Source organism: Vombatus ursinus, unplaced genomic scaffold, assembly GCF_900497805.2.
Source record: "Vombatus ursinus unplaced genomic scaffold, bare-nosed wombat genome assembly UNPS02009770.1, whole genome shotgun sequence".
Classification (NCBI taxonomy): Eukaryota; Metazoa; Chordata; class Mammalia; order Diprotodontia; family Vombatidae; genus Vombatus; species Vombatus ursinus.
This window is the reverse complement of record NW_020949548.1, coordinates 7,458,607-7,480,486: the sequence shown is the minus strand read 5'-3', so window position 1 is coordinate 7,480,486 and position 21,880 is coordinate 7,458,607. Positions and strand designations below refer to the sequence as shown.

At 37.1% G+C, this 21,880-nt stretch overlaps 1 protein-coding gene across 1 annotated transcript in view; it reads left to right on the top strand.

The window, feature by feature from the left end:
* The window catches only part of PRMT3 (protein arginine methyltransferase 3), a 146,410-nt gene extending 137,364 nt beyond the window's left edge, over positions 1–9,046 (top strand). Inside the window, exon 16 of the mRNA XM_027852674.1 lies at positions 6,303–9,046. Within this exon, the coding sequence (XP_027708475.1) occupies positions 6,303–6,412 (110 nt within the window). The 3' untranslated portion in view covers positions 6,413–9,046. The remainder of the gene's footprint in view (positions 1–6,302) is intronic.
* Positions 9,047–21,880: the final 12,834 nt, after the last annotated feature.

The following is a 21,880-nucleotide window of genomic DNA, read 5'->3' as shown; positions in this document are numbered from 1 at the left end:
TTTTTCAACATGACTAATATGGAAATATGTTTTGCATGATTGCACATGTATAACCTATATAAAATTGTTTAAGGTCTTAGGGAGGAGGGAAGGGTGGGAGGGAGGAAAAATTTGGAACACAAATTTTTTTTTTAGAGTGTTGAAAATTGTTTTTATATACAATTAGGAAAAAAATATATTATTTTTTTTAAAAAAAAGAAATTTGTGTTTTACCCTTTATCAGTAACTGCAAATTTTTGAACAGGAGATGAATATGTTTTTGGAATGTTAGTTTGGCAGTCATGTAGACAGAAGTGTCAGAGACACATCCCCCAATACTCCCAAGTGCTGCCTGAACCAAATTAAAATGTAGTTCCCATCTGACTTTAATGTATTGATGTACTAATAAAAAAAGGAATATATAAACATGTGTGGTTTTTAAAGTCAACATGTGGCCCCCGGGGATCCTTAGGTACTGTTTAATGGCCCCATTTCTATTTGAGTTTGACACCAAGTAGATTAGAGATTAGGCAGTAGATTATAGAGGATAGAGATTAGAGTGGAAGCAGGAAAACCATTCAGGAGACTACTCCAGTCATCCAGGTAAGGTGAGATGAGAGCCTTAACCAGGCTAGCATCTGTGTGAATGGAGAAAAAGGGACAGTGGTGAGGAAAACAGAATTGGCAAGCCTTGAGGAAAATCAAGGAGGACTCTGAGGTTATAAACTCAAATAAGTAGGGAAGGGTGGTGGTTCCTTTGATAGGAATAGAAATGTTTTGAGGACACTCAGGTTTGCTGGGAGTAATGAGTTTCATCTGGGACATTTTGATTTTGAAATGCAACTAGGACATTGATATAGAGAAGCCTCCTGGCATTTGGCAGTGTGGGTCTGAACTTTAGCAGTGCTTCATTTTAGGACAAACTGGAACATATCCAAAGGATAAGGATGGTGAGAAGATTGACAACTATGCTGTAACAGGTTTGATTGAAGGATATGGCAAAATTTATCCTGGAGAAAAGATTTAGGCAAAAGGTGATACCTGACCTTAAATACTTGAAGGGTTATTAGTATGTGTTCACATATAGGTTGGACTAAATCCAGTGGTGTCATTGACTTAGAAAACCTCAAATTAACATTATGTTGTATTTTTATTCTGTTCGGTATTTCCCAATTAAACTTTAATCTAGTTCTAGCAGCACTCAAGAGGGCTGGTGTTTGACACCTCTGGATCATATGGCCTCTGAGTTCCTTTCTTATCTTAAGATCAAAACAAGGTCAAATTGTTCCCAGTCTACCTTGTTTTGATGATTCAGGATCACCTATATGAATATCAATTATCAGACCCATAGAAGTTTTAGTGTTATCTGGTTGGTCAGGATGGCCAGGGTTTTACTATAACCAAAAGATCACAGAACCTTTAGGTGGCTCTACACTTATTTCAATAATGCTTCCATTTACTTCTCAAAATATATTTAGAAAGTTTCTTTAGGAATGACCTTCAGAATCATTTGTAAATATATTGTACTTCTCAACCAGTCCTTAAGATCCATAAGGCCAAAAACTGTGTGTTGCCCAAATCTAATCTTTGCATCTATCACTGTTCAATATGGAACAGGTTCTCAACACATTCCTGTTTAATTGAATTCTTTTGACTATCCACAGTGCTGGCAAGCTTTTGTCCTATTTTGATTTTGGAACATAGCCAAAATGAGTTCAAAACCGAATTTGATAAAAATAAAATGGCAGATCAAGTAATATCCTTTTAGGTCCAAAATCATGTATGTCTATAAAGTGATCATAGTAGTTTTCTTCGGTAACTCATAAACTAATTCTAGAGACAGTTCTTGAGGAAGAATTGCAAAAGTATTTTAAGCCACGGAGATCTTCATTTTAATGAATGTATCCCCCTCCCAAACTGACAACTTTGAAGGGGATCATGCGTATTTAGAAGTAAAAGAGGTAATATGTTTTTCAAATAGTCCCATTATTTGTAGTCAAACTTTGTATGACAATGTTTACATAAAATTACTGACACACTAATATATGTTACATAATGCTATTGTTATAATCTGGCTGAAAACAAATTAATGATTTCTCTTTCCCCATGCTAGAGGAAGCATGTTTTTAATCTTTATTGTGAATACTGTTTATATCTTCTCTAGGGATAGAATTCTTTGCTTTTAAAGGGATAGATTAAAATGCTATAATAAATATATGGATTCAATTTTTTTTAATTGAACTGCAAAACTGGATTCTGTTGTGCTTGAGGCAGTCTGCCTGTGATAAAGGCAAGGTGATGCAGCACAGCTCTGGAGAGAGCGTCCTCTGCAGCCCACAAAACAGCAGAACTGCTTAAAGACATCAGTCATTTCATATCTACATGACACTGATTAATTACTCTGATCTGCTTTGGTGTTACAGCCATTGCCTTTGCACCTTAGACAGTCTGTGAGGATTGGAGAGTGTGTTTGCCAACCACAGATTACATATTTATTATGTGACTTCCTGATACTCGTTTGTTTGAAATGAATGCATAAATGCCTTCACTGCTTAAATCATCCTTTGGTGTACTTTTAAGATAGAGCTTTTCTTATTGTGTCATTTCACTTTTAAAACCAATTAATACCATGTTTTAGATCATGTGATGAGAGCTAGACATGACCTAGGAGATCATTTAGTCCAACCCCTGCTTTATTTTAAAGAGGAGGAAGCTGAGACAGAGATCAGATTTGTCCATAGTCACAGAACTTAAAGGTGACATATCATGGTGCTACCTAAAAAGCAAAACCAAATCCAAAAAAGACCCACTAAGGTAAAGTAGATTCCAACTTAAACTTGATCTCTGGATATATTACAAAATCAATGAATCTGGTTCAGGTTAATTCAGACCATCTGTGGAGCACATTATAATTGATTTGGTTGTAGGTAGACAAAATAAACAGCCATCATAACAACCTGGTGTTGCCACAGAACTATGGGTAAAGAATTCTCTTCCTGAATGACTAGAAGTACAAAGAACTCTGATACCGTTTTAGCCTTAAATAGAGAGTTGGACAGAATCTCATGTGAAAGGCAAAGTATTATTCCAGTTTCAACAGTCAGTCTGTGTTGGAATAAAACGTTTATGAAAACCTGTATTTTAAAAATTTCGAATAGCATTTACTTTGTCATAGTGAGACATGTTACCTAGGATGAGAGAGAAAATCTAATAAACCACTTAAGTAATAACAATTCACAGTTGCTAATTTCAATGTTGATTTCATATCAGTAACTTAAAACTAGATAGATTTAAACATCTATGTGCCAGGCGCTCTGCTAAGTCCATTACAAATACTATATCATTTGATCCCCACATCAACCCTGTGAAATAGGTGATATTATTATCCCCCATTTACAGATAAGGAAACTGAGGGAGACAAGTTAAATTGACTAGGTTCATGCAACTAGTAAGTACCTGAGGCCAGATTGGAACTCAGGTCTTTCTGACCCCTGGATAACTAGCTGGCACAGTAGATAGAGAGCCCTGTTTGCCTTAGTTTCCTCATCTGTAAAATGAACTGGAGAAGGAAATGCAGACCACTCTACTATCTTTGTCAAGAAAACCCCAAAGGGGATCACAAAGAGTCAAACATGACTGAAAAACAACTGAAGGACAACTTCCTGATTCCAAGTCCTTAGTAATTGTTCATTCTATCTGTATTTGTACAGACGCAAACAAGATTACTTCTCATCATAAACTGTCTAAATGTTACATAACATTTCTTGTTTGATTAAACTTCCTGTTTGGTAAACAGGAAGTGTCTAATTTGAATCTTGGTCTCCACATGACCCTGGTCAAATCACTTAAATGTGCATTAGTAATTAATTGGAACTTGAAGTACCTCAGAGATCATCTGGTTCATTCGACCTTTCATTTTACAGCCATGGAACCTGGGGCTCAGAAAAGTTATATGAATTTGTCATGCAGCAATTCGATGGAATAGCTGAGCCTCAAATCGAAGTCTCATGATTGCTGTTCCACTGCTCTGTCTACTATATCACACTGCCCTCTGTTTATCATTTACATTTAACTTGTTAAAATAAGATCTCCTCCCCTTTTTTTGTGTCATGGCTCCCTTTGATAGACTGGATGAGCCTAAGGACCTCTTCTCGGAATAATGTATTTGTCTTTTTAAAGACTGTGTCTCCTTCTCTCACCCAGGCTAGAAGTTCAGGGTAATTCACAGTTCTGATTCCACTGTTAATCAGCACAGGAACTTTGACCTGGTCCAACTTCTGCCTCAGCTTAGTAAAGGCACAGATCAGCTTAGATTTTGCAACTCACAACTCCCAAGCCTCAAATTCTCTCCCTCTGCAGTAACTGCAGATTATAGGCATAGGCCACCATGCCCAGCAGAATGTTTTTAAATATATAAAATTAATAGGATTACAAAGGAAACTACTCATTGAAATAAAAATGTAATTTTTTTTCCCATCCATATTTATAAACTCTGGAAATATATCCACAGAACACTTAGAGATCTGTCAGACCCCCAGGTTAAGAACCTCTGTTTTTTTCATAAGGTTGGAGTAGTTGATCTCTAAATTCCTTTCCATCTCTAAACCATATGATCGTTTGATTTTTTTTGGGGGGGGGGGTGAGTGGGAGGTAGTCGGGGTTAAGTGATTTGCCCAGGGTTACACAGCTAGTAAATATCTCAAGCCAGATTTGAACTCCTGACTCCAAGACCGGTGCTGTATCCACTATGCCACTTAGCTGCCCCTGATTCTAAGTTTAAGCAGTGGGGTAGCCAGCATAAAAAACCAAAAGCTAAAATAATGTACATTTTCAGAAATAATTAAAATAATTATTAACTTGAACTTCATCAGAAATCTAAACCTTGTACTGTTGCTATGAGCACTGTGTCCCTGTAACCTGACAAAGGGTGGTTGGGGTGGGATGTCATTGCTTTATTTTTTAAAAATATATTGAGGAATATATCAGAATTATAATTAGGAATCTGAGCTATAATCAATGAACCAGTATAACTACTTTTGTTTTAGTTGCAAGTATAATGGTAGATTTCTTCCAGATTCTTCCATTAATACAGACTTTGCCTACCCGCAGATGTTATATTAAAAGTACATGAATTTAGAAATTATGAGTTTTGTGAAAGATAGACTGTATGTTACCGCACTTCTTAGCCATTTCTCTTCAAGGTCTCTACATGCTCCCATTAGAATGTAAGCTCTTTGAGGGCAAAGGGACTCTTTTTGTATTTGTATCTACAATTATTGGGACAATGCCTGATATGTAGTAAACAATAAATACTTTTTCCACCTGTGACTTTTTTTTTTAATGACTTTACATATTATCTAACTGGAGATTAAGTATTGCCTTTTGAAACTACCACATTGAAAAATTCAGCAATTAGTTAGGTTTACAAATTTGAGGAAATTTGTTTTTTAACATTATAACTCTAATATTATAGCACATTTTTTTCACAGTTGTTTTTGAAGCATTTGTTAAGGGTCCTGTTGTGTTAGCACAGATTGTAAAGCCTGAGGATATATCTGAGAAAGTCTAAGATGCCCTTTGGTTTGGTCTTGTGCTCTTGCTTTTAACCAAGAAATATTGATCTGTTATTTTTGCTTCCTTATTAAAAAATACTTCTTGCCATATCATTGAAAAAAATTTTGAAATGAACACGCAGTATAATTACTTATTTGTTCAGAATATCTTGAATTTTATTAGATTGCTTTCCACCTCTGGTATAGTATCATGTGTGTATTTTAAAATCTATAATCTTATTAAAACAAATCCAGTTCATCTTTCTAGCTATGAATTATATCGACATCCTATGGCTAGTTTATTTAAAGCAATGTGTTTGTGTTAAGAGGTGTATTTTCCTTACTTTACAGTTAATAAAGCTTTCTTTCGGATTCTGCTCACATGGAAATGGAGAATGATATTTTCAAAGATAATAGCTTTTCTTTACCTCACCTATTGCTAGTGCCATTATTGAAATTTTACTGCATACTGGAAGTTATAAACACCCTGTACATTTCTCTGTTATGAACATATATAGCACTTACTTTTTTTTGAATTGCTACCATTAAGGACTAGTGCCCAATTTCTCCCATGAAGCTAGAGCTGGATACCCTGACCCTGTATGACCACTATACATTGCTTTACCATCCGAGTGATAGTGTTTAACATCTGAAGTGAATAATTACTTTTTTTGAGTGATTTAATGCCATTAATGTGTTATGCGTATCACATTTAAAGTATATTATAAGTAGTACATTAATTATTTTCTTTAAATTTTCTTTTTTTTTTAGGTGAGGCCTTAAAAGGAAAGATAACCATTCAAAAGAACAGGAAGGACCCACGTTCTCTCATCGTTACTCTTAAATTGAATAACTTAACTCAGACCTATAGCCTTCAGTGAAAGTTATTCTGTGTATACAAAACTACGTGAAGACAGACTGGGTAAAGAAACTTGAGGGGGAGTTATTCCTTCACCTGGTTGATGGGTCCTTCACTAGTGAGTCTCTTGAATAAGAGAAAGGGGTGAGAGATGTTTCACACAAGCACCAACTGATTAATTTCTAAAATGACATCTATATAATCATGTACTCTAAATCTGACAACGAACTATCCAACTGTAGCCAGATATATTTCCTGTGCTGTGAAAATAATGAAAATCTAAATCGACTTAAATTTCCAACAAATGTAGCTGGGAAAAACACAGCCGGTTTCATTATAAAAATTACAATTGAAAACAATTTAGGAGAAATATTTTGGTTGCCCAACTTAGCTGATCCTGTTATAGACAGCCCATAGGGTCATCATCTTGTGTCTTTATATTCTACTTGAATATCCTTTCAGTATTACCTAATATATGTAAAGTCAGAAGCTGTACTTGAAGGTCCAAACTCTTATCAAAGATCTAGAAGTTCCTATATTATCATTTGCTAACCTGATGACTTTTTCAAATTAAATTATGTACTGATAACAGTTATAAAGTTTGGTTAAATATACAACAGTTAATGGTAATACTATGTAATATTTCCCTGTCTAAAATTGTGCAATTTGCAATTATTGTCTCAGGTTGAAAGAAAAAAGTGGCAAGCATTCAATAAAATATATATAGCTCTACAATCAGTACTTAATATGGGTCCTACAAAGTAGCCCCTTTAACAGAATAAATTTTAAAGTCATGTGCCATGCCTTGCAGATCAAAAGATGTTTTGTTTTTTTTTTTTTTTTCAGAACTAAGTATGCAGGAAGTATTATTATAACATGGTTCTACCAAAGAAAACCTCTTTCTTTTAGGTGAAATTTGGGAACCCCAGCTCCAACTATCTACAACCCCTATCTACTGTGTGCTCTCCCAATAATATAAATGGAAATCAGTATGTTTGTGAGATAAAGAAAAATTACATTCTCTCCCTTAGACTGATAGAAAAAAAATTCATCATCATAGTTTTTAATCCAACAGCAGTTGAGAATCAAAACTTCCCCTCAGCCATCACTGCTACCAAATATTACAAATTTCGATGTCAAAAGAGAAGGTATATCCTTTCAAATGGTAAGGTTAAGATAATAATCATCAGATACTCATACCCACATTCCTTCAATTTTATTGGTGCTAAATTTAACCAGTTTCCTCATATCAAAATTCCCAACTCATTCAGTTTCCAAGATACAGCAATAAATTTTAGTGTAAGAATTGAAAAGAGGCCTAAGATGGTGATAATGACGGCTACCTGAAATACTTCAGAATTTCTTTTCAGTTGCCTCACTGGGCTGAACAGAATGGGCTGATAGAGTCCGACAGGATCCTTCAAGAAAATACTATGTATGTCGGAGAACTCAGCAGACACTGTCAGGATTCTTTTCTCGGAGGCAAGGGCCAAATTAATCCAAAACTGTGACATTTGTTGCTTCTGAAGAAGAATACTTCCTTATTGAATTAGTAACTAAGAAATATTGCACCCCTCCCAAAGTGTTGGAATGACTTGCTACCCTTTAAAAGGATATACTCAAGAAATATGAATTTGTTATTAACCCTAACACAATATCAAAATGTGGCTAAGTTTCAGAATGGCCATGTGTGAGAATAAGTGAAACTGTTTAAAGAAGGATTTCCCTTTGTTTATTTTATTTCCCTCAGCTCTATTTGCATGACTTGTTGACTTGATAGGCCAAGCAGAGTTCCTTCTGTTGGTCTTATATAGATAGAAGCCATAATTATTAGACAACAGTTCTTTTCATGCTTGTCAAAAATAACCATCCCAGGAAAGAAATTCATGTATCTCTCCCTAGCCAAGCTGCAACTAGGTTAGGGTTACTTGCATTGACAGCTCTTGTCAGGTAAATAAGAATGACTTAGAAGTAAGATGACTTACAAACATCTAGGACCTATACTTTGTTCCCTTCAATCCTCCAGACTTCCCTCTCAGGATAAAAGCTCCACAGCAGCCACACAACCAGATTCCTTGCATGAGCCCTAGACCTCCAACCCTAAGGGTCTCATTATTTTCATACCCCTGCCCCAAAGCTGGTCTTCTCCCACTATGCCTACAGTCCACCACTTTTTCCTCATTCCTATCCATCTTTATTTAGAGCTTGTGGAATGTGGTTTTGTCAACCATGCCTTAGGGGTGTTGGCAGTACGCTTTGAAAGAGAGGGTACTCTTAGGCTCTCCCTTTAATTGAATTTGCTCTGGATGCTTGAATGGCTAGTTACTAGCTCTGTTCTCTAAACCTGTGGTGTCAAACTCAAGTGGAAATGGGAGCCACCAAACTGTACCTAAGGAGCCCTGCAGGCCACAGATTGACTTCGAAAGCCACATGTTTATGTATTTCTTTTTTTATTAATACATCAACACATTAAAATCAAATGGGAACTATATTTTAATCTGGTTCTGGTTATGCTCAAGAGTGTTGTGGGCTATGGGTTTGGCACTCTACTTGAAAGCTCTTTAGTCATACGTTAGTCTTAAATACCAGGTCTTGGAATAAAATGTCTTTCCTTAAAATTCTCTGTGATAAATAAACACAAACATACTTTGACAAATACAGTGTCCTTTTCATTTGATGATAGGTAGGGATTTACAGTTTAAAATGTCATAGTTTTTTTTTTCCCTCAAGTATTTTTGTGTCTAGTTTCTACAGCACAAAACAGCACAGTTTTTGTTTTTTTTTAATTCATTTTCTAAAATTTGTGACAGTTGTAAATTTTATTGCTCTAAACCCATGGTTTATCAGAGTAGGGAATTCCCTCTACCAATGCAAATCAGCAACCTGTCGGTTATTGTGTAACCTTAGAGAAGTTCCAGAGGACAGTGAAAGATTCAGTGTCCAGAGTCACACAGCTTGTATTTGTCAGAGGCAGGAAGTGAACCCAGATCTTTATCACTCCGAGACAAGCCTTCTACCCACTATACTATATATTTCTCTAATTGTAATGCCACAAATAAATCCGACAATATAATAAAGGTGGAAGACAAACAAGTTTTCAAATAGAAATAGAACTATGTGCCTATACAGTACATAGGCCTAGTTTGTATATAAATAGGTTATGTTCTCTTAATACTTAGTCCATTGCTTTTCACTCCCCACACTATCAAACACGCCTCTGGTTTCCTCTTCTGAGGAATGAAAGGGTTGAACTACATGATCTCTGATGTCTCTTCTAACTGTAAGATATTGTTATAGTTAGCATTGAAGTTTAAAACTTTTTATAATTACTATCCTTTAATCTTCATTCAACCCATTCTCTACACGTCCTTTATCCGCAGTCCAATAGAACTGTTTAACAATTTGTTTGTTTGACTGTGTATTTGTTATATGGATTTTGTTTTAATTTTAAATTGAGAAGAGGGAGAAAAAATAAATGTTAATTGAAAATGAAATAAAGTGGAAAAAATAAAGCACCTAGTTAATATGCAAAGCACTGTGCTGGACTTGAGAGAATAGTAAACCCTTTAATGCCAAGGGTGATTTGGGAACTTTCATTTTCTTGCAAGATCAGAATCCACACAAAAGAGGTAGGAAACAAACTCTGAAAGACACTTAAACGTTACTTCTCCATTTCCTTTCTTTTAAGCTCAGATGGAGTCTAAAGACCCACCTAGAGTGACACCAGGCTGCTCAGGAGTACATCTGCTTTGTGGGTTTTATATGTGCCTGCATTTTAGAAATTTCGTAAAAGCTGATATATTCTAAAATGGTGCATTACCATTATCAACCTATAGGAAAAGTAGAGAAAAATAGACTCCTGCCCTGTTCTCTCAAATCAAGAAGAAAGTAGGTATTAGCCTCAAACATCTCACACCAAATTTTGGTAGGACGTGTTGCCGTGCTTCTGGCATACCAGCCCTGATACTCTATAGGAGAAGTGTACATGATAGAATCTCTGCAAATTTCTACTTGAGAAGAATGCTATTTGATTTGGACTGCCCTAAGCTATGTAAGCAGCTTTTAGGGGCTTAGAATTTAACTGCATACTTAGAGCTACCTGAGGATCTGTCTAGTTTCATGCTCTCTAACACTTTCGTAAGTGACTTCGTTGAAGATACATCATAATAAACATGCAATTTGCAGATAACACAAAGCTGAGCAGGATAAGCAACATGTTGAATAATGATCAGGATCCAATCGACTGATTAAAACAATGGGCCAAATTTAAAACTATTAAATTTATAAAGATAAACCTAAAAATCCTACACTTAGATTTAGAAAATCAGTGTCACAAGTACAATATGGGAAGATATGTCTAGCAGTAAATCTGAAAAAGATACCTGGGGCTTTAGTGAACTGCAAGATCAGTTTGAGTAAGCAATGTGATGGTATAGGAGCCAAGAAAAACTAAATTATGTCAGGCTGCATTAAATAGAGCAGGATAGAGTCTAGAGTACTAACGGTGGCAATTCTTTATCCTGGTTGGGCCACATCAAGAGTATAGAGTACTGGAGGCCATATTTTAGGAAAGATGTTGGCAAGATGGACAGTAATCAAGATAGCAAAGAGACTCAAGACCATGCTATGCAAGAGTAGGTTGAAAGAACTCCAGATGCTAAGACTGCAAAAGAAAAGATTTAGAGGGTGGAAGAAGCCCTAATAGTTGTCTTCAAGTATGTGAATGGCAGTCTTACAGAAGGGGATTAGAAAAGTTCTGCCAGTGGCCAGAGGAAAGAACTAGGAGCAAGAGTAAAATTACACAGAGGTATATTTAGGACATAAACGTACAAACTTTCTAACAAGTCTTTAGAAAAGTGATCTAGACTACCTTGGGAAGTAGTGAGTTTCCTCACACTGGAAATCCTCCAGCAAATACTAGATGACCACTTGTTGGGGATATTATAAAGGAGTCTTGTTTAGAAAGTTGAACTAGGTAGCCTTTAGCCCAGGGACTTGAATTAATCTCTCAGCCTTCTGTCTTCCACTTACTATTTCCCACTAAGACACATTTATGATGTTTTAGATAGGAGTAAGAATATCATATTTCTTACTATTTATCATCCCCTTTCCTCCCTCCAGGAGCTGGAGGAGGAAGAGCCATCCAGTTACTAAGGAAGAGATCGAGCGATAGTCAAAGTTTAACAGGAGCTTCAAATGAGCAATTAAGGTTCCAGGGCCTGTCTCAAATATGGCCCCATAGAATTAATGGTCCAGTACCAGAGGATGGAAGAACTTACTGAGCCTGCTTCTGACATCAGGCTAAATGAAGCTTGATTACTATTCTCCAAGACATTTGGGTATAGATTAAAGAATTTTATTATATGAAAAAGGAAACCTGAGACCTGGATTTTCATGTAGGTTGTGACATTTACTAGCTTTGTGACCTTGGGAGAATCATTTCATTCCTAATATTTCACTAGTGCTTTCCTGGAACCATAGAATGTTAGCTAGTTTTAGCCTGTACAGGAACATTTACTATTTCCAGTAAGGTATGTGGGTGGGTAGATGTATCCAATGTGGGGCAGACAATTAGGCGCCAGTAGTACAAAGAGGTCTAGGAGCATTAAGAGGTCCTCGTTTCGATTCTACCACTTAATATCCGTGTGACCTTGAGCAAGTTTGAGAGAGCAGTCTTAGGTGAGCAGGGAAGGAAGAAAGAAAATTTTAGCAAATTGAAGAGAAGGTAAGTAGGAAATGGAGGCATTGAATATAAATAGCTTTTTCAAATAGTTTGTCACTGAAACTGAAGAGAATAACGGGACAGTAGCTAGATAAGATAGAAGATTCAAGAGAACATTGTATTACAACAAGGGAGATAGGTCTCCCCTGGTGACCTTCTAGATGTGTGTAGGCTTATAGGAAGGAGCCTTTAAGGAAAAAAAAAATTAACTCATTCTGTGTGACACCTTATGTGCAGGAGTCTCTCCTATGGCTTTTGTACCGGTTTTCATTGGCAGAATGAAAAGCAACAGGTTCTTTTGATACCTAGAGAGTTACCTCTCTGTGACCTGGTCCACAAGCTGTCCACGGAAAGATCAGGTGACTTTAATAGGGCAGCCCTCTAGCCACACTTTCACCTATGTTAATGCTCTTTTTGGGCTAAATGCCACGCCATAGCATCATAGATTTAGAGCTGAAAGGGACCTTAGAAGCCTTCATTTCACAGATACGGAAGCAGACTAAGAGCTTAAATGCCTTTCCCAGTGTTATGCAGTTATGTCTGAGGCAGGGTAAGAATTCAGGTCTTCCAGACTCTAAGTCCAATAGACTATCCATTGTGCCACCTAACTTCCTGACTTTCTTTTTTCCCCTTTATAATGACTTCTTTCTCTTTTCTGAACTTTTCTCTGAGCCATACTTTAGCACTGTGGTGAGTAAGATACAATGCAGGCAAATAACCCCATGCTCAGTAAATTCCAGTGACTCCCTATCACCTCCAGGATCAAATAATATAAAATTCTTTGTTTGGTGTTGGAAAGCCCTTCATAACCTACCCATCCCTTACACATTTCCAGCCCTCTTGTACCTTACACCTTCCCATGTACTCTTCAGTCCAGTGACATTGGCCTTTTTAGCTGTTCCTTGAACAAAGCACTCCATGTCCTAACTCTAGGCATTTCCCTGACTGTCTCTTATGCCTAGAGTGTTCTCTTTCCTCATCTAGATCTTCTGACTTCTCTGGCTTCCTTCCCGCCCCAGCTACAATCCTACCATCTACAGGAAGCTTTTCCTGGTCCCTCTCAATTCTAGTGCCTTCCCTCCATGATTATTTCCTATTTATACTATATACAACTTGTTTGTACATAGTTTGCATGTTATCTCCCCCATTAGATTGGGAGCTCCTACATGAGCAACAAGATGGCAGATTAGATAGTTTTCTACAATCCCTACAACCTCTCCAAAACAGAAATTGTTCTTCAAAGATAAAGCAACTTCAATTGTTTCCATGGTCTAGGACAAGGGTGGGGAGCCTGCGGCCTCAAGTGAGGCCACATGTGGCCCTCTAGGTCCTCAAGTGCAGCCCTTTGATTGAATCCAAACTTCACGGAACAGGCCTGCTATAAACTAAAACCTCAAAAATCAACAGCATTTTGGGGCAGCGAGGTGGCACATGGATAGAGCACCAGCCCTGCAGTCAGAAGGATCTGAGTTCAAATTTGACCTCAGACACTTAACTAGCTGTGTGACACTGGGCAATTCACCTAACCCTGATTGCCTCCCTCTCCCTCCCCCGTTCCCCCCAAAAAGCAACATCATTTCTATATGATAAAACACAAGAAGCAATAATAGAAAGGGAAATCCCAAATAACTAAAATATCCAGGCACCAACATCCCCAAACATACGAAAGACTTGTATAGATTCAAAGGTCCCCTTAAAGAAATAAAGAACAACCTAAATAGCTGGAGGAACATTAAGTACTCACGGCTAGACTACGCCAATAAAATAGAAATGACAATACTACCAAAATTAATTTGCCCTTTTTATGTTTTACAAATCAAATTACCAAGGAGATATTTTACAGAGCTTGATAAAATTATAACAAAATTCATTTGGAAAAACAAAAAAAAATACAGACCATCAAGAGAAATGATGAAAAGAAGTAAAGATGAAGAGGGGATAGCACTTCCAGACCCCAAACTATATTATATAGCAGCAGTCATCAAAAATATCAAAACATCAAAAACAGAGATAGTGATGGAGCTGTGGAATGGTACAATCATTTTGGAAAGAAGTTTGGAGTTATGCAAATAAAGTGAGTAAAATATCCATATCCTTTGAACTAAAGACTCCATTACTAGGCTTATACTTCAAGAAAGCCGTCAATGATTTTTAAAAAAAAGTCCCCATATACTCCAAAATATTTATAGCAGCACTTTTTTGTGATATCTAAGAACTGGAAACAAAGTAGATGCCCATCAATTTGGGAATGGCTAATGAATCTGCGGCACATGAATGAAATGGAATACTACTGTGCTGTAAAAAATTATGTGTATGATGAACACAGAGAAGCATGAAAATATCCTAATGAGCTGGTGAAGACTAAAGTAAGCAGAGTAAACAATATACACACTAAGTGAGGCAAAGTAAATGGAAAAAACAACACACCAAAAATTAAAAGTAAATGTAACAAAATTATAAAGATTGATATCTGAGAAGACATCCCCAACCTAACACTTTGTAGAGGTAGGAGGTCCACAGGTGTTACACATTGCACATGTTTTTAGACCTTTTCGATATATTGATGTTATGCTGACTTTTTTCCCCCCTCAAAAATAAAATACTATTTGTCATCTGATATGGCTTTTAGAGAGCAGGAGGGATACATGGGATACTATGGTGATATAAAAAACAGAAAATACCGATAAAAACTTACAAAAAAAGTGAAAGATGGCAAGCTCCTCATGGGGAAGGACTGTCTTTTGCCCTTATTTGTCTCCTCGGTGTTTAGCACAGTGCTTGGCTTGGCTTAATAAAAGTCTATTGACTGACGAGGTTCAAATCCTGCCACTGACTACTTCAGTGGCCTTAAGAAAGCCACTTTATCTTTCTAGCACTGTTTCCTCATAGGTAAAATGAGAGAGTTAGACTCAGTGATTTCAGATATTTCTTCCAATTCTTCAGACATTCCTTCAAATGACATGATAATTATGGGACTGCGTAGACAAGAGATTAGCAGATTGGATTGCAACTAGTGTATTTTGGAGGTGGTGCCCACACCGGTGAAATTACAAATCAGTTGAAGTCACATCAGTAGGGTGAATAAGACGTCGTTATAAGCCATAGTTCTCAACAAAACTTTACTGTGCTATGCTTTGGCACCTTCTGCTGTACTGATAAAGCAGGGGCCTTGGAGAGAGTGATAAAATCCCTGGCTAGGAGTCCAGTCATAAAGAGGCCTTTTTGGCTTAGAAGCAAAGCACACTTGTTCTTTGAGTCACTTTTACATCTTTGTGTGTCTATTATCTTCACTTACAAAGCTGGGCTAAAAACTTCCATCAGAAATGATCCAATAAAGCCCTCGTTAAAATATTGGGGAGGGGTGGGCCAGGGAGGAAGAGGAAGAAGAAGTGACCTGAATTTTCTAGGAAGTTTTGGACAAACTTGTGATATAAGCAGTTTTTGTATTCTTAATGCTTCAACCACTTTCCAGGGGGAGAACATTTCTCAAACTTGAAAACATAACTGATTTGCTTTGGAGAAATTTTACTATTGGACAGGAGGTCCTCTAGCTCATTAACTAAGCTTAGAAAGAGTTTCTTAACTGTGAGTGGAATGTATCGACTACTAGTGGTTAACTATGTTTCTCCATTGATTTTGTGGCAATTATTTCTATTTCATCAAGGAATCTTTAATTTGTTTTGTCATTCTCCTGATGTAGAGCTTGGACTATGATTTTATCTGTATGGGTTCCTCCTCCACCTGCACAGTTCATAGCCCTACAATACCTTAGTAGATGATTTCATGAATCACTGTGGTCAAAAACAATTCATATCTACAGGCCAATTTTTAGCCTGGTACTCCCTTCAAGGCTCACCTCAGGTATAATATCAAGTTATAGTAGACCTTTCCTATTTATTCCTCCCTGAAATTATGAAACTACTTTGTATTTACTTTGTATATATTTTGAATTCATATGTGTATATATTGTATTCCACTACCAACACCGCCACACCCCTCCTCCCAGTAGAATGTAAACTTGTTGAGGAAAAGGATACTTCGTTTTTGTCTCCATATCCATTGCCTAGCACAGTCCCTCGAACATGATAGACGATGAATGCTTGTTAACTAAATGGGTGAATGAATGGCCTAAAACTTATCAAATGAATGAATGCCTTAACTTTCAGCCCCTGGGGTTTTTCTTCTGATGAGGTTCTCCATTCTTAGCTAGACTGGATAATGACAGACATAGTTGGCAACCAGGCCTGACACTTAAAGTCTTTCCAGTTTGGCAAAACTTGCCGGGGCTTATACTCCACTGGCATCACTTGGGCCATCTCCAAACTACAATAGAATGTTGGAATAAGACTGGGGAAAGAAACAGTAGCTTGTATTTAAATGATTGTTTAGAAACTAGTGTGATGTTTATGAGTTACACAGACTATAGTCATTAAGAGATGTATTCTGATCATGCATACGGACAAATCACATTTTTTTGGTCACCACATACACATTCCATTGACTTTAACTTAAAGCTTAAGACTTCTTCAATGTGCAGGAAGCTAGGGACCAAGATACCTGGGCTCTTATCCTAGCCCTGCTCCCTACCAGTTATCTGAGCTTGCATGGGTCAGTTCTCCCTGGTCAGGGCTCAAGTTTCCTCATGTATAAAATGAAAGACTTGACTCATCATTCGTAGTAGTTTATGTTCTATAAAGTCAGTGTGAACAGTGAATTAGTGAATACTGAACCATAGCTCTTAGGGGAAATACAGGGTTAGGTTCCTGTGAGAATCTGGTCACGTTTGCTTTAGCACTTTCAGAAGCAGCCTCGTATTTAAATCAGTGAATTTCCTCATCCTTTTTCTGGAGGCACCATATTGTCGATTCACTGACATTGAACACACAGCCAACTCTAACACATGCCTGAACAAAGTTTATCTAACACACTTTTTCCATAAAGCACACTACAGCCTTCTTGTACTTAGGAACACTGGACAGCACTATGTTTGGAGGCCCTTCTAAAGAGCATAATCACCAGCAAAATGCAAGAAACATGACAATAAATAGACCATGAAAAGGACATTTATTTACAGCACCAGAGCTGAAACAGAAATGCAGAGCATCAGCTTGTTTGACCTGGGACCACGCACATCAGGTAACTCAAATCTTCATTGCTCTACACACGTCCAGAAGTGGCCATGATTTTGGAGTTCCAGATAAATTTTAGTGATTATGCAAATTTACAAATGCAGAATCTGTGGATAGTGAGGTAATTCTGGTTTCTTTAGGAGAAGGTGGGAAAAGAAACTAGAGATGAGAAAAGGTCTTGAGCTGAATAGGAAAAAGAAAATCACATAGGTGACTTGGAGGCACTTGCACAAGTGAAATAGGTCAAAGGTTGAATTTGGGGGGTGGGATTAATTTGGCAGAATTTGAGGAAATTTTTGAAATAGAGTGCTCTCCAACCCCAGACTCTACTGCCCAGTTTAAAGAAGTACAAAACCAAGGACAAAGAATCTACATCCTAACCCTATGGGCTAGAATAGATAACTACTGAGGGCAGCTAGGTGGCGCCATAGTGCACAGAGCAGGAAGACTCATTCTCGTGAGTTCAAATGGGACCTCACTAGCTGTGTGCCCCAGGTTACTTACCTCTGTTTACCTCAGTTTCCTCATCTGTAAAATGAGCTGGAGAAAGAAATGGCAAACCACTCCAGTATCTTTGCCAAGAAAATCCCAAATGGAGTTACAAAGAGTTGGGCACGATAGCTTCCAACACTCAGATTGTGTAACCAGATGATCTCTGAATTCCTCCCAGCTCTGCCATGTTATTGATAGTACCACTGAATCAATAGCAGTATTTTGAGCAGTCTTGACCTGAAAGAAAAACAGCCACAGAATTATCAATAGTTAAGGAAGCACAAATTATTTCTATTTCATTTCCTTTTTTAAAGTTATTTTTAAAGGTTTTTTAAAATTATTTTTAAGATTATTTTTTAAGTAAGCTTTAGAATGCTCTAAGGAGTACTTTTAAAAGATATTTAATGATCTTTGTGGAAACAAACTGCAAAACTTAATTCTACCTTGCTTCACTTCCCTTGCCTCTTCCCAGGTTGACACTGGAGCTGAAAGACCACATTAACATGAAAGGAGCTTCAGGTCTCTCATTAGTGTGTGTGTCTTCAATGAACCTCCTGCTGGGGACCCTAATAGGATTTCTTCCCCATGTACTTTCCTTTACCCTTGCTCTTTAGTGTGTTCTGCGGTGCTTGGTTTAATGAGCCAATTCCTATGATCCAGAGGAGAGAAAAAAAAAAAGACTCTCTTCTCCTGAAATAGACAAAGAGACTATCGAGGGAATTCGAAACTCTCAGCAGACTATCTCCTGCCATTTTATGTGATAGATATTTGATGACAATCCCAAACGTGCCCAGTCAGCAGGATCGCTATGCCCACTTCACCTCAGAAAACTCAGTTCTTGGTAGGCAAATAGCATCTTGCAAGAGCCCATTAAGGCAAGGTAAAGCCAATGAACTGCTCCAAGAGGCAGAGTTCATTGCAACTGCTATTACAACCATGATACCAGGCTCAGCTTGGTGTCCAAAGGGGGAGTGGGGGAGAGGAGAGTACAGTGAGAAGAAATGGGTGCAATACCTGTTTTTCTGCCTGTGCCTTCAACACCTGGACTGGTTCTGAGTCCATTAAAAAAAAATAGCTGGCATTTTTATAGCACTTTCAGGTTTGCAAAGTGATTTATATACATTACACAAGTAACACTGATGATTCAGGACAGATGGGCAAAGTAGACATCTGCCTGAGTTGAAATGAATAAGAGTTGGAGGTTGGCAATAAGAATTACTTTAAGTGTCACTTTTTGTAAATATGCATATTCAGATACCACAGGAAATGCCACTCTTTGTACTGAGGGGATAGGAGGAAGATTATATTTTATGATGTTATATATTTTGTTGGAAAGACTCATAGTTTCAGCTAGAGAGCAGTACAGTGGGAAAGGGGAATATATTTTTCTAATCTTGCCTCTGATCCAAGGTTCCCCCACTAAAATCCTACTGTCCTGCCTCACTGTGGCATAGAAAGACCCTGTATCCTTGACAATTATTCCAGGAGACTACAAACTACCAGATTCTACCAAGCTGGAGAGGCTTCTATCCTGGTGAAGTCTCTTTTCTGGTCTGGCTATTGCTGGGAGATCTGACAATCTAAGTTCAGAGAAGAGACTTTTCACCAGTGACCACAAGTCAACGAGTTTCTTTCCATAGCAACTTTGCAAAGGACATCTTATAGAAGGGTGGCTACCTGCAACTACAAGGAAAGTATCCACATGATAAAGTCACTGATCCTTAAAGTACTAAAATAAGCTTAAGATGCAAAAATTCTTTGATTGTTCCAAAGCACTGGACTCAGGAAAAGAGGATTGTTGCAGAATTTTCACTTTCCCTCATCATATTCCCTACCCTCAGGGACTTGAGTTGCTCTCTGAAATCTTAGTGATCACAAGTCATACCCCAGAGAATTCTGGCCACTCCAGAATGGTCCTAAGTTTCAGAATTTCTGTACATAAGGGTGTGTTAGAGTGAGCATATTATCAGCTCCCCAAGTTAAATTTTCATTGTGAGCATTTTCACTTCAGAAATAGGTACATGTTACAGATCAGGGCTTGATTTATTATTTTGTTGATTGCCTCGACTTAAGGAAATAATGGATAAAAAGTTAATAATATAAATTAAATTAAATTTAAAAGTGTATCATGAATACATATCCACCCCCAGCCAGTTGTTAAATATTTATTAGCACACACTGACAAACAGTGATTGGTAATACAAAGACAAAAATGAAATAGTACCTGCCCTCAAGGAACTTACAGTCAGCTGAGGGAGGAGCAACAAGCATTGAAATAAGTATAGTATAACCTTGTTGGTTAGGCGATGGGAAAATATCATGAGATGTGGAAGCCACAGGGGATGGGGAAAGCCAGGGAGCTTTGTATGAAGGGGAGGGAGAGAAGAGGGTAACAAGGAACCAGCCACTGGCCATCTGATTACAGAGGAAGTGTGATGCTACCCTGATCTGAATATATCATGAGCAGTTGGAATCTTGTCTGGTTCACTGACCTGTTTAAGGAGTGGTCTCCTTGGACAGACTTTACTACTGTGTGGAGACTTAGTGAATTTATCCCGCACATCTACTTTCTCCCTTTCCCCACTGCTCCCTGGCAGACTGACACAGCTTATAGTCTTTAAATCTTTCTTGTTTGATGTTATACTTTTATAATTGGTTTTATTTCCTGATAAAGATATGCTTATTTTTATTAAATTCTGAATTAATATTTTCAATAAATGTGTAGACTACCCTATGGAAAAAGAAAAAGGGAAGCCCCTAGACAAATAGCCTTAGACTTAACTAGAAAGCAATATTGAAGTGCTCTCTTGACACAAAGAAGAGCTTTAATACTATGTAGGAGAATTATTTTAAATTATTTTTTTTCACTTAGTATTTATTTAAATGTTAAATAAATAAGCATTTATTTTCTCTCTCCTCACCCCAAAAGAAAACCAAAGACATTGTAACAAATATACAGAGTCAAGCTAAACAAATTCCCACATTGGCCATGTCCAATGCGTGTCTCATTCTACACACTTAGTCCATTACCTCTCTGACAGCAAGTGGATAGGATTCTTCATTATTGCTCTGCTGGAATCATGGCTGGTCGTTGCACTGATCAGAATTCTTAAGTCCTTTTAAAGTTATTCATGTTTACAATGTAAAGGGCTAACAACTAGGAAAATCAGGGGAGGCTATGGAACCCATGTGGTACCCTAGCTGAGCTGTGAAGGTAGGAAAGGATTCTGAAAGGTGAAAATGAGAAAGAAACAGATCCCAAGAATATGGATTATTTGCATGCTTCTGTGAATGCATGAGGTTGGAACTGATGAAATTAGGGGAGATAATCTAGTTAGAATAAAGGGATCATGAAGGAAGCATTAAAAAATAAGCCTGTACAGGTAGGTGGGAACTAGATTTTAGAGGAGTTGAAGGAGTTTGTATTTTATCTCTATACAGAATCACTAAAAGTTTTTGAGTAGGGAGGGAAATTATATGTTGAGATCTGCAATATGCTGCCAGGATATGCTAAGTCTTTCTGTAGCAATTGAGAATAGGGGCCTGTGTGTGTAATATGTATATACATATGCGTATATGTACATACACATTCCAAAGAATGAATTTATTTGTGTGCATATGTACATGTGTGCATAAATACACATGTATATCTTTACAAATATATACATACACATTATACATATATTCCAACTAATATATGTACATATACATATGTGTAAGTACATGTTTACAAAATACATGTTCATATGCATACACATAATATATACATATGTTTATTCTAAAGGAATGTGCTTATGCATATGCTTGAAAATATGTACATGTGAACTACATATGTTTACATGCACATATAATAGACATATACATACATATGCATATATTCCAAAGAAAGACTATATGTCATGTACACATATATGTATGCATCCTTATTAAATATACGTGAATATATGTGAATATATGTGTATATACACATACATATATATTTTTATTTATTCTAAAGAAAGAATATTGTACTCATGCCTTTACTGATTTCACTGACTTTAATGTCTGATTTTTATTTTTCAGCAGTCATAACAAAGGAAAGAAGGAAATAAACATTTATTAAGCATCTATTATGTGCCAGGAACTGTGCTAAGCAATTTCATAAATA